The following is a 14496-nucleotide window of genomic DNA, read 5'->3' as shown; positions in this document are numbered from 1 at the left end:
GGACGTGACATGCCGAGCGCCTACCCCTCCTGGGGACATTGCCCTCTACCCCCAACAGAATGCTCCCTCTCCCCCTGGGGCCCTTGCGATCCCCGCCCCTTGGACCACTGGCCCTTACACCCTCCGCCCGCCACGTCCACTTGCCCTCGCCAACCCGCCGCGCTCTCCCCCTCCTAAGGGTCTAGGAAAAAGTTTTCCCCACAGTTCCAAGTTCAGTTTCAGTCGGCAGTTTGGATATCGACATGCACATTGAATGATAGCAACTGCCTGTCTGGTAAAGGATCACATAGGCACACACGGGGATGACATTCACACCTGCTCCCTCCAGTATGTAGCCCAAGGGACAAGACACAACGAGACATACTACTATACAACCAGTTTACTTACTTGCAAGCCCACGAGCGAGTATGTACAATCCCACCGGGCGGAGTGGCATCTATATGTTGAAGTTGAGTTATATTAGTGGATTTTATGTAACCCTTCTATGTGTGCAACAACTGGTATATGATTGATGTAATGCCTCCACCAGGGGCTTTGAAATGCAAAACCTTAATACAAAACCTTAATAAAAAGATTGAAACAAAAAAATCAGCTCCTCGCGGTGGTGGTTTGATGGCAGTAATAATTGTCCATGTGATTTCCTTCTCATTGTGTCCCATGGCCTGGAAGTGTTCGACTAAGGGCGCATTTGCGGTATTTCATCAAATCCTAATGCGGTGCTGGCCGATTCGTAGCTTGATTTTTTGTGTTGTTTGCCCCACATAGATTTTCATACAAGGGCAAAAGATGGCATACACAACATTTGATGAATTACAATTAGTGAAGTATCTTCTCTCATACTTAAGTGTCTCATACATAAATATTTTTCCTTCAATTGTAGATTCACAAGCTACACATTCGCCACATTTCACGTGGCCTGTAAGGGTGGGTCGGCCCCATGCGTCATTTATAGTAACTCTATCTGCAGGTTGTGGTAGTGCTGCCCTTACAAGGTGATCTTTAATGTTTTTGCTCTTTTGAATGCAAACATAGGGCGTTCTATGTCTAGTGCACCTGCATTGAGTACTGGCCAAATGTTTTAGTATGCTCTTCTGTATGGCATTAGAGGCCGGGGAGAAGGTTGTGATACAGATGAGTCTGTCCTGGTGTTTCTTAGGCCTTGGTTCCAGGAGGACGTCCCGGGGACAGTCCCAGGCCCTTTTGAGAGAACGACACACAAGTTTGCAAGGGTAGCCTCGGTTAGTCGTCAGCAGGAAATTTTCAACACCTCCCACTCCGTGCCCACTCACTCCGATGCTTGACTGCTGACTGCCTTTACCTCACATGCCTTTACCGTTTTTACAACAGAAATCGTTGTAAAGGAATATGCGTGGTTAAAGCATATGCGTGGTAATGGCAATCAAGGTGATGCTTCCGTTGAAATGACACATGTGGTTTACATCACATTGTTAATGTTGTTTACCATCGCCCGACATACACTACATCTCTGGTGCTGTAGACAACAGCAACTTATCAGCTCCATGAAGAGCACGACGCACTGCCCCGACTTGCACCTCAGCACCGACTTTCCTGATGACAATGCTCCGCACCAACACTGCGCCACTGCCTGCACCGGAGCCAGCACTCGTGAAGAGCACGACACACAGCCCCGACTTGCACCACAGCAACTGCTCAGCTGATACCAGCACCTCAACCGCAACACCATGGCATTGAAAAACCTACGTGTGTGACCTCACAAACCTATCAACACCGCTCCATCGTAAGGAACTGACGCCTTGCCGACGCCACATCACCTCCCCTGCAACAGTAAGGAACCAACGCATCACCTCCCCTGTCTAGCAGTAAGGAACCGACGCCTAACCTCCTGTGTGGCAGTAAGGAACCAACGCCGCCCAAGCCCAGCGATACCTCACCTCCCTGATGACATATTTGTATTCCTTGTTTCCATTGGTACTGTAACCGGGGTCCATGTCACTAGGCAGCCGGCCCGCCGGCCTCACTGTCGGTGCTAAACTGTTGGATTAGTACTTGTCACAACTTCGAGATTGCCTCAGTTGGAGCTACTGATTTCTAAGAACTATACTTTTAAGTGATCTTTTCAAAAGTGATATCTTGAGTTGTGTATGTTGGATTTTTGTCGTTTTTGTCTTGTTTCATTCAGATAAATATTGGCTAGTATTCTAAATTGGAGTGCATTCCTTTTGTAGTGTTTGTACCGTGTGTGTCTATCTGTGTGTGCGTGTATGTTTACAACTGCTTTACACATTGCCGCTGAGATGAGTCTGACTGCTCCTGCCAAGCTACCAAGTGGGCAAGCAGGGGTTAGCTTAGCTGTGTGACTCCCTTACCTTGACTACAGTGACAGTCCTTTCCTGGACAGGGTGCAAACCACTGGCAAGTAGAGACCCCATTTCTAACACAACCAGATCAGGATTTTCCTTTGCATGCTGGGACTCATATTCCTGATTTTATAATGACAGAAACAGGGCTAAAAACTATAGACTGAAAAACAAATTTTAGTCTGGATGTACTACTCACACATGCCCCCTGTAAACTTGGAAGTTCTAAAAGTATTGGAAAGTGAAGCAGGGTTCGCTTTACCATATAAATGCCTTAAGCCAAAGCGAACAGTGGTCCCATACAAGTTAGATAAGTACAATATCACAATTTAGTAATCAAACATTGGAATTACCATTTGTATCAATGCAAAATATGGTTTGTGAAAATGTAGGTGACACCTACATAATCAACTCTATACTCTATCCTACTGTGGAGTATGAGATGTAACTCTGATTGTGGCTTTCGGCTTACCCACATTTTCACAAATTGAAAAGTCACTGTTTAAGTCACTTGCCTGTGGTAAGGAAATCGGCTGATTTCCCTTTACCCTGTCAAGTCCTGCTCACTCACCCATTTTTTGTATATTATCCTTGCACTGCACTCAATTGTTAATTAAACCATATTTTTATATTGATACAAATTGTAATTCCAATTTTTGATTACTAAATTGTGATATTGTACTTATCTAACTTGTATGGGACCACTGTTCGCTTTAGCATACGTCCACCCTTGGTCCCATCAGACATTTAGGGTCTCCTTGATTCCTTTTCATATAAATGCCTTAAGCCATTCCTGCCTCACACCCGCAGCATGAGACCCTCACATAGGACCCTCCAGCCAGAATATAGGAATTTGTTAACTTGACCACTCTGTCTAAAACGCTCATAAGAGACGATAGGCCCCCACGCCCACCTAAGAAGATACATGTCCCTCTTGCAAAGAAGGTATAGGACTCAGCTCACTGTAATCTTGATAAACAAAGTTACTAAAGCCCCCACTGGTCTCAAATGTGCATTTTTGTTGTGCACACCACAGTGAGACAGCACAGACACGAAACATCCCTTAGAGGAACAACACGGGCAAGAATTAGGTGGAGGCCAGCTGGTACATTTTATTGCTTCATATCTGATGTTTGATGTATTTATGCTAGCCTTTGGAACTACGACAGCAACAACTTGCCATGAGAACATGACCTATAACCTTTGTAAAAGTTCTGCTTTCTCAAAAAAGTTTCTGAGGAAAGTGATGCAAATCATTTTTGATATTTGTCAAATTTCATCATGATCTACGGGCAAGCATCAGTTAACCTTCCGATAACCCCCTTTGCCCCATGGTGATACTTCTGCCTTTTTAATATTTTGACAAACTAACTGAAGGTCTGCAGTCAAGAGCACCTGTTAATGTTTTGATCCTGTGGTTAATAGTTCAGCATTTAACAAGTATAACAGATCTGCTTCACTGCCCATGCATTGACCACCTTCTGCAGTGTTTAGCACGCGTTGGATTTCCGGTCGACCACTCTATTTTGAGCATCATCTATTTGAGGTTGTAGTGTTCATGACAGCTTGAAAATCTTTGAGGGCATTGTTTCCAGAACTCTGATCCTTTGTGACTTCTGGTTCTACAGGTTTTCATAAAAGTTATGTTAATTTGTTTAGATATATGTAGGAATCTAATGGCCTGGTCTTTAACAGCAAGACTCTCAGTGGTCATGGTTAGCTCAAGATCCATCATGGATCCCCCAAAACAAATTCAGTTAAGGACTTGTTTTGGAAGTATTTACTACCAGGTCATTGTCTTTTTCCTTGTCCAAGCTGTATAGAATTGCAGCTATCCACAAATGTTTTTTGTTGTGCTATGTCTTTTTAACGACTGTCCTGCTACAAAATCTAATACCCTTAGTATAATACCTGCCGATCACTTTATTCCCATTAAGGGTGCCCTTTCCTCGAGCGAGAAGGAAATTTGCGTCATGCTACATTAAGAGTCTTAAGAACCTAAGCGTATTTTGTGTTTCCTTTCCCATCATTGTAGTGGCAAGAAAGTAAGGTGTGCCTATTTGCTGCCTGTTTTAGCAGTGGGAACAGGGGTTAAAGGACCCTAATCCATGTCCAACATACTGAGGGAAATTTGAATTATGGATTTAGCCCAGAGTCTGGTTGATCACACATGGATAACTTATGACAGGTTGCTGATCTTATTGTTTTGAGTCAAAATATTTTTCCTGTGGAGTAACCCCTTCCCCTCCACACATTATGCGGGTGTTTTCTTACCCACTCTAAACAGACGCTTCCTCCTGCCTTTCTTATTATATTTGCATCGGTTTGCAGGATGAGAACTACTGGCAAAATGTGAAAATGCATAACATTTCATCATTGTAGGTGCTCGCTTTATTTGCTTGTTTACCCCCTCCCGAGAGAAGGGTCAGCCTGAGATGTCATTGAGTGGTTAAAGAGTGCAGTAGCATTTTGCTGAATCAACGTCCATGAATAACTATTAGCTACTAGTCAGCTTATCAGTTTCTTACAGTGTGCAGTCCATTAGCCACACAGAACTCTCAAGCCCCAGAACTTGCCAGGACCCTATGATGGTGCTCACGCATTCATGTATCCTTTTAGGGTGGGCTTTTCACCTTGATCGCAGACAGAGCCATGCAGTGCACTTGTGCACAAGCCCTGGGTAAGGCCTCGAAAGAGCCAGAAGGAGCACGACTGGGTTACTCCTTTGAAATCTGATTTCAGATACAGTCTGTTCCTTTAACCAAAGTACATTCTCGAGCAGTATGAGTTTTAATTCACACATGTGTGCAAAACCTCAGCATGGAGCGAGGCGAAGGCATGGATAGTGTGCTCCCTGTAAGTCAGCCAGGCATTCCTCCCTCACATTGAGCTGGAGGCCACTGGATGCCATCAAGTCTGTACTAAAAAGAATGCCAGGTGTGGTGTAGTGTCCCTCTGGTGTTTCACGATTAAGAACTATCATCAATCTAGTTGACGAAGAAGCAGTGGGGAAGCACATCAACCTCAGTTCCACATACAAATGCATAGTGGAGGAAGGGGAAATATATTTGGGGGGAAGCCAACATGTAGCCAACTATGCAGCTAGTAGCAGAGGTGAAGGCAGAGGGGAATCTCTAAGTGTGTTACTGGATATTGTTAGTAGGTGGGCCACTAAGGTGAAGTCCAAAGAAATAAATGCCCAAGTCCACTGGTAAAGTAAAAAGTTAAACATCATTCTCTTGATGTAAAGGGGGCAAAAGGTGTTAAGCTCGAGTAATAAGAGTGTCTCCCCATGTGTTCAGGTGTAGGATAGAGTAGGGCGCATATCGCGATAAAAAGGATAAGAGATTTTTACTCTCTTCATAAAGCTGTATGTTCCACCAGGAGGAAAAGCAAGGTATAGAGGTAAGGAAGCTTGGTGACGCCTTTGTGTACTATGTATGTGACCTTGTTGAGGCTCATGCAAGAGAAATGCAAAAGCTAGGAGAGGATGTGAAAAACAGGTTTGAGTTTCTGATAAAGGTCATTGGGGAGATGTTGGTGCTCAATAATCTGGATCAAGTGTTAAACATAATCCATTCTCTGATGTGGGTGCATCAGTATTTAGGGGGTTCAGCACAAAGCTCAACAGAGAATTTCTTCTCGCCCTAACTGTTAATTGCAGATCCTGGGAATTGTGTGAAGTCTTGAGGATTGTTACAAACCATTTTCTATCTTTCCATCAGCTTCCATGTTGCAAGTTTAGTGTATTTTTGATGATTCCACTACAGATGGTGTCATGTCCAGTCATGTCACAGCGGTCAAAAGTCTTATGCTGTACAGCTTGGAGCTCCCTTCCCCCTCATCCCTCAAACCCAGAAATATGTCCAAGTTACTTTTCAAGCAAGGCCTCCCCTGCAGAAGGAGCGTAAGTGAGTACAGAGGTACTGGTAGGTGTGGAGGCTCGAGGGTTAGTTCTCTGTACTGCTGTTACTTGGCTCCATGCTGGAACCCCAAGTCTTCTGCTGCTAATGGGGCAGGAGTGACCGATGACAACCAATTATGATGTTTAGCTATGAATGACGTTTAGGAGAATCCGGTTTTGTGCCACATATTAAGTGCGTGTAGTTCCTCTGCTGACAGAGGGAGATATTAACCTTAGAAGTGGGTGTAACTCGCATAATTTGCTGTAGCGTAATTACACAAAATTACTAGATGTAGGGGCTAACTTGCGTGATTTGCTATAGCGTAATTATTCAAAATTACAGCAAAATGACTTGAGATTACACAGAATAATGGAAGGAGCGTAACTCAGCATTAATGACTGTTTTCGTAGCACAAAATGCACATGTGTGCCCCAGGGGAATGTCTTCCCTTTCACCCCATTACCTGTGTTCCCCTGGAGAATACACTGCCTGAACTCCCTGCCACTTCATCCATGCACGGCAGAAACATGCCCTGCATTCCATCCCAGCTGCAACACCTGCCCACTGCAGTAACAGTCACATTCAGATACTGCATAGCAGCATTGCACTGCTGTGCACTGCATGAAGATACACTGCCGGAAACCCCAGATGATGCACCTTTAAATTAGAAGTGTGTCCTGCTTGCTTTCGCCCTTAGGTGCAGTACCTGTGCACTGCAGAAGCATGGCTACTTCCCTCAACAGTGCAGAAACCGACACTGCCTTTGCTCCAGCATCCATGCACTACATTAATCATCGACTGCAGTGCCTGTGCCTAGTAGGGTTCTGCCATCTCACCCAGGCATTGGAGCTGGGCATTGTATGACCGTGAGGCATTCAACCCTAACCGCAGCGCCTGGAATCCTGCAGCAGAATGCTCTGCCCCGCACTCCTCTCCCAACCTTCATACGCGTGTGCGTGTACTGCAGAAGGTCCCACTCGCCCCTCAATGAACAACCCCAAGCTTGGCAGACCTTGTCTGTACTGTACAGACCACCTGTGCTTGGGACCACATGCCAAGAAGGAAGAGGATGCATCTCTTCCATTCCTCAACAACCTGAACGTTTTTGCCCTTTTCAAGACAGTCTGAGGGCATATTTACAAGGGAAGTGGCGGAGTGAGGTGTTAGCCTTCCTGAATTAACGCCTCACTCTACCACTTCAGAAACGCTAGGCTGCACCATATTTACAAGAATATGGTGCAGCCCTGCATTTCTCCCAGTGTTGCCGCTACACTTAGCAGCCTAGCGCCAACACAGGCACCCTTGCACTATAGTGCAAGGGTGTCTGCGTGCAGTGGAAGATTGCTTATGTGCAGGAGGTCACCCTTCCTGCACATAAACGATCTATAAATGCTGTTTTGTAACTTCAATGTGTGCTGCTTGATGCAGCACACATAGAATTTGCTAAACGGCTTTTTTTTTTTAAATGATTGTTTATGTGTAGGAAGGGAGACCTTCCTGTACATAAACAATCATTGGCCTTTAGCTATTTTCTTGTGTGCTTCACAACGCAGCACACATGAAAACAGCAAAAACATGGAGAAATGAAACAGTTCTCCTAGTTGCGCCAGGGTAAGACCAGGTTTTCCCTGGTCTTAATTCTGGTATTGTCTCCTATTTACGCCTCCCTTGTAAATAGGGGGCAGCATCACAATCAATGGAACACCTACAGCAACTCCCATTACCCTCCCCTTTCACGCTAAGCATAGCGTGAAAGGGTGCCTTCTTTACAGGGCAGCGTTAAGCCACGTTAAGTGGCTTAATGCTGCCTTGTAAATAAGGCAAAGCCCCTATCGCCATCATAGCGTCACTGAAAGTGATATTATTGTGGTGATAGCGACTTGTAAATATGCCCCTCTGTCTCTCCCTTCGCCTGCCATCCCTGCGGCAACTTTCTCAGCGTACTCCCCTCTCACCGTATGATTTTTCATTCTCCATTTTGTCATCTCGCTTCACTAGTCCCCAACTTAACCTTGAGATAACGTCACTGGCAAACTTTAAGCCCTGCCAGTCTCTTCAGTATGGGAGATGAGATCCCCTCCTAGTCCAAGTTGAACACTTTGACAAGTACCTATATGCAGCCTACAAGCAAATCTGTTGAACATCACACACACACACACACAAACAGTAGGTAGGAGTTAAGGGAAGCCATGCAAGTAGTGCTTCAACTGCTTAGCAAACTGTTGCTTGGTAGAAAGCTTGAGTGATGCAGGTGAGCACACTCTACTATGCTCTGGAGGGGATTCCTGCTGCTTTGCTGCTGGAGACAGGCAGCCGACGACTGCAGCAGGGGTCCTTCTGAAGAGTGCAGACGTCTGTCACGTACATGTCTCGAACCAATTTCATTGCATCCTAATAACGATTTCAGGAAGTCTACTTCTTTCTGATGTACACTGTGTGCTGGAGGGAGTGGTTGAGGAAGGGAATAATTCTGCTTGACCATCTACTAGAGAGGTGTTCAAGTCCTTCGAGACTTTGCAGACCATTGAAAGTTCAGTGTCAGCCTAGACCACCACTGGAGGTAGGTGCAACCGAAACACTGTCTTCACGCCAAACCATGTAACTTACCTGGTGTCTTACACTATTTAGCCCATATATCTTTACCTTAAGAGGCGGAGCAACTTCAGAGGGGTCACAGCTGGACTGTACAACACCCTAATAGGGAATGTTCACTTAAAACGAAAAAACGGCAGTACCTCAAGGAAATGGTAAATCAACCTCACCAAGGATTGCACAGATGAAGACTTGTCTACTTTACCAGAAACTCCTAACAGCATCCTTCGTGAAGCAAGGCTAAAGTTCAGCATCTTCAGATTATTACATGACTCGCACTGATCTCGGCACATACGGCAGCGAGCCAATCAGAGCTTTGCCACCACTCTTGGAGATCCTAATGGAGACATGATGAATCTGGTTTGGTCGTGATCCACCCTCTGGATATATTAGCAAAATATTGAATCCACAACGAAAAGGAATAGTGACATTGATTTAGACTTTTCCCGTCCACTAGTAGTATTACATGATACCCTTGAACATCCTGACGTAATGAAGAAAGATGGATCGACTCAGTCTGGCAGTCACCAAGATGTGTATCCTGCATAAATAGAAACTAAAGGCCCCTCCTGCTCACAATGACTGGCTGAACGACTTGGCTATGACAGCAACTTGCACGAGAATTTCTTTATCCGTTAGATTAACACTTGTTTAAAACCCCATAGAACACCTTCATCTGGGTTTTGCAGTGGAGATTACAGTGCTCCCCACACATACTTTCTCCTGTCCTGGAGTTAGTTCAAGGGGATTTGGAATTTCATGTTCTGATTTGACTCCTGTTTGCCCATATATCTATTTTTTATTACTTAATCCCACCCACTTTGCCATGAGATGATTAACTCCTATTGACATATTTCATTTCTTGTGATACGTTTTGTGCAGTTTTGTTTTCTGTACGTAAATCGTTTTGTTATTGGGATTGTTTCCAAGCGAGATTCATGAATCTTGGGAATGTTCGTTCTTCTTGAACCTTACAGACTCACTTTTTCACTTGCTTTACACATCACAATGACCTTTTTGTCCTTTTCCCCTTGATTGTTGTCTGATATGGGATATGTAGTGATTAGTTTCATAGGCAAACTATTTTTTACCATTCTGATTGCCTAATTTGGTAAATGACAAAAACAAAATACGGTTCACTGTGTGATTGTATTAACAGGTCATTGCCAGTTGGTTCCCCTGTACCAACCTAACTGGCCTCTGGCACTGGTCTCCAATAGTAACGTATTTACTTGCACTTCTGTGCACCAAGGCCCAGATTTACTAAGATTTTGCATCAGGGTTGCACCCCTCATGTGGCGCAACCCAGACGCAAACTCCTTTTTGGATTTACCAAGCCCGATTTTCCTGGTTTTGTTAAAAAAAAAAAAAAGTAGTAACATATTGGATAGCATAGTGCATGGGCGTTGCTGCTCATTTATCCATGTACTTTGATACAAACCCATATTTACTAAGACTTATAAACATGGGTTTGCAACAAAATGGTGTGCCTACCTGAGGTTTGTGTAACAAGGAGAAGTCTGTATTTCTCCACATACATTTCTTCTGCAGCACATGTACAAAGAGGAGATAGCCTCAAAGAACACTTTCCATGCAGTAAGGTACCCCCTCCTGCACAAAAACTATCTTGACCACAATGTGGCACTAGGCACAAGTACTAAGAGAGCAGAACTGTATCATATCTTTGAAAATATGGCACTGTTCTGCTCGCTCTCTTTCACACAACACAGTGCAGCAACTTTACTTGCTGCGCTGTGGTGCGTGAAAGTTTAATAAAATGCCCCCAAGTCTTCTAACATACATAATGAACGGTTTTAACCTCCATGAGTTCACGCCATCATATATGCTTAGGTCTCGCCTGCCGACAGCACATATTCTGTCGCTGCAAGACGTATTCTTTACTATAAGAAGTTGGAGATTGCCAAAATCCATGTTAAGGCTTACCATTTGTTGGCTTCATTGTCACTCTTAGTTGCTCTATCTTAATTGGGCAGGGCTTGCCGATATCACTTCCTGTTCTTTCGTTTGGAGCATGGACCAAGTACTGATTGATTTGTTATGTTATAAATCTTATTAAGTGCTCGATTACCCGTGAGGGTGTCTTGGCGCTGATCACAGAAAGGCAATTTTATATTAAGCTAGGAAGGTCTAATAAGGAGAATTAAAGAACCAGGTCTTGAAAGATTTTCTGAATCCTAAGAGATCAGGAGAAGCTTTATTGTAGTTTAGTTTGATTAGTGTCTTTAATAATAATAATAATAAAACCACTTTTAAAGCGCCTGGTTACACTAAAGACAGTGTGTCCCCGCGCTTAGAAATGCTACTGCTCCCTGAAGAGGCCGAGGTCCGGGGCCGGTCAGGGTCCTAGGCTACAAAGAAACAATTAGTGACTTGGAAAAAGGTAGGTTTTTAATTTTAGTCTGAATCTTGTTTCTGAGGGCTCCATGCGCAAGTCAAGAGGGAGACTGTTCCAGTGCTTACTCGCAAGAAAGCGAAAGGAGCTACCTCCCATCCTAGTCCTGTGCACGCGAGGGAGCTGAAACAGCATCGCTCCAGCAGATCTAAGATTCCGGGTGGGGCGATGGATAGTGAGAAGGTTGCGCAGGTAACTTGGCCCTTTTCCCTGGGCAATGCGATGGGCAAAACAAAGAGCTTTGAACTTGATGCGCTCCTCGATAGGGAGCCAATGAAGTTTTCGTAATGCTGTTTTTCCAGATGCCCTGCGTGGAAGGTTAAGTACCAGGCGAGCAGCCGCATTTTGGACGCATTGTAATTGGTGTAAGCCTTTTCTGCTTAGGCCTAGGAGAAGAGCGTTGCTGTAGTCCAAATGAGGAGTGACTAGGGCATGAATAAGTATCTTCCTGGCACTGATCGGGAGCAGATCGAGGACTTTACGGAGTGTTTTTAATATACCGAAACATTTACCCGTAATTTTGCTAATTTGTTGCTTAAACGAAAGCTCCGCATCCAGCCAAATTCCTAGATTCTTAACAGAGTCCGCTGGGCGGGGGATCGCACCTAATTCTGTTGGCCACCAGGCCTGCGACCAGGCAGAGGGGGACTTACCAACCACCAACAGTTCTGTTTTATCGCCATTAAGGCGTAGGCAGTTGTTGTTCATCCACCCTGCCACAGACCGCATGCAGTTGGAAAAATTAGTGGCGTCCTCTGCCTGATTGTGGGTAAGTTTAATTATTAGTTGGGTATCGTCAGCATATGTGACGATATCCACACCAAAGCTTCCACAATACGGGCTAGGGGCTCCATGTAAAGATTAAATAGCGTCCATCCATTTCTTGCTGTGATTAAGGTACTGTTTTCTTTATCATTCATGTACATGTTGCTTCTTCCCTTCCCCACACTCTGCTTCTTACATTCCCACTCCCATCCTTGTCCATGTTGCTTCGTTCCTCCCACCTCCACCCTCCAGGTTATATTGCTGCTTTTAAGAATGTTTTATCTGAAAACGTTTGGAAATATGTGGATTGGGATATATGTATATACCGTTTATTTTCCTTTTTATGGTATGCCTTCAGGTGAAAAACGTGCTATTGATTATTTGAATGTTCGAAATCACGATCAAATTAGACTTCAAGTGCAGTCTCGGAGGTACTTGAGTAATAGAATATAGTAGTAATTGAGAAAAAAAATGGATAAACGTATGACATATTATGCAATATTTATTTATAACCCTTGTTCTCTCTGTTCGTTTCACAGTTAAATACACAGCCCTGGATTCGCAATCGGCCGAGCCTCCAAAACCAGGCACTGCGCAGGTTTAAACCAGGAAGGAGCGTAGACGCAACCCAGCCGCCGGAGTTATCAATGCTTGCAGTTTACACTCGTGTTTTTATTTTATACTGATTTTAAGCTATTTAATGTGGTATGGTCGGTTGGAAGCTGGCATTTTTCCACTCTACTGTAGGTTTTTTTGGGGGGGAGCTTTAAGTTTACATTTGACTAATGGTCACTTGGATGAAAAACAAGGACGTTTCTAACAAACAGTTCATTCTAGGATTTGCACTAAAAGGAATTTGTGCGGGTAATTTTGTGTATGAATTACCAAAGTCACTGTGCCCATGGACTATCCTCACTAAAAATGAACAAAATGCAATTTGTCAATCGGTGCTTTTTGCAAGTTTGTGCAACAGTTGCAAGGTGATACAGCAAAAAGTAAGAGCGCACCACACAAAACAGTGCAACAATAACACACTGCAGGCATGTAAATTAAATTATGCTTGTATGAAGTTTTCACAAAAATGGAATTATGAAAATGTTAAATGTTGTTTGGTGGCTCGGCTTCAACATGATGAATGTGCGCATGCTCCGTACCATGCTAAAAAATGAGTGCACAAATAAACATATTGCTAGTACCTTTACTTAGCACCTGTCTAAATGTGATAACATATTAATCTTGCTAAATGTGTGTGGGCACATGAGATTTAATGTAGTATCTAAACAAATCAATATGTACAGTAATGCAGTTTAATCTAAGGGGATTCAGCATCCAAGTAGTCACACAATTCTTCCAGGATAACCAGAGCCACCCTTGACTAGCTTTATCAGAAGGTAGGACACACATTTAGCCTGTTGTATGACTCCTGGTGCATACATAAGCCCAATCTGATATTTATGAGACAAATGTGTTTTTCGTATAAGAAGAAGGATGTTTGGAGGCTGTTCATCCTGGGGGAGCCTCCATTAAGGAGGCCTTTCTGAGAAAGCAGTTAATATCAAGCTGGTTAGGTAACCAGTTACTATTGCGGTTTGCTCTGGCATTGTTAGCTCTGTAGATAGACTGAGTTATTATGCAGACTATTTTGAGTGCCTCATAATAATTACTGAGTATCCTGGACTATTTGAAAGTCTACTGTTAGTAGCATAGCATCACTTGAATTGTCCTCCTGCATCAGCCTTTCCACAGTGGAAAATTGTGCCTCGCTAGTTGTTCAAATGTTTAATTGTTCACCGGTTATGGATTGTTTTAGAATTCTATAATGTCATCACTTTCACCCACATTTGTAGGGGGGAGGACCTGGAATGAGTGCTGCTTTTAGACAGTCGTTTGTTGGTATTGTCACAAGTACCAATGCAATTCTGGTTTTTAGAACTCCTTGGATGCTTTGGTGGGGGTTGTCAAATAGGAAATGCTATTCTTTGCTACCATACGTTTTCCACAGTGCTGTGGTCTTCATTGGGATATTTAATTAGTTTTTCCCCGTTTTACCTATCTTTAGATCAAGGCATGATCATGTGTAGAAGCCAATGAAATACATTGATCTCAAACTTCTCAGACATTTCAATAGTTTAGTTGTACTCCATTTACCTAGCTTGGGAGGGTGGAAGACTGAGTTGGCCTTGCTGGAGTATGGGCAAGTTTTCTTGACCACAACCAAAGGAGAATCTTTGGCTGTTGAGAGTGATCTTCTTTTGTCTAATTGGGTGCCTGTGGTTCGCTTGGGGGTTATAGTACCGCTTTTCACACTAAGACGATTTGATGATCTTCCTTTGGGAAGATGTCTAATCAGTAATTAAGATTGGTACCTGTTGTAGTAAATGTACATTGACCTGTCTCCGGACTGCTATCCCTGTTGTGGTCATTCATGAGTGTCCTGTCTTTGTGTTGTATCCAAGTCCCTCCAGCCTTTCCCAACCATATG

The 14496-nt window shown here is 43.8% G+C and overlaps 1 protein-coding gene across 3 annotated transcripts in view; it reads left to right on the top strand.

Annotated features, from left to right (window-relative positions):
- CD99L2 (CD99 molecule like 2) overlaps positions 1–13219 on the top strand; it is a 497554-nt gene extending 484335 nt beyond the window's left edge. For all 3 annotated transcript variants that reach the window (XM_078688659.1, XM_078688658.1, XM_078688657.1), the window contains one exon: positions 12554–13219. In XM_078688659.1, the coding sequence (XP_078544785.1) occupies positions 12554–12618 (65 nt within the window). In that variant the 3' untranslated portion in view covers positions 12619–13219. The remainder of the gene's footprint in view (positions 1–12553) is intronic.
- Positions 13220–14496: the final 1277 nt, after the last annotated feature.

Source organism: Lissotriton helveticus, chromosome 4_1 (assembly GCF_964261635.1).
Source record: "Lissotriton helveticus chromosome 4_1, aLisHel1.1, whole genome shotgun sequence".
Classification (NCBI taxonomy): Eukaryota; Metazoa; Chordata; class Amphibia; order Caudata; family Salamandridae; genus Lissotriton; species Lissotriton helveticus.
The sequence above is the reverse complement of the archived record's forward strand: the minus strand, read 5'-3'. Positions and strand labels throughout refer to the sequence as shown.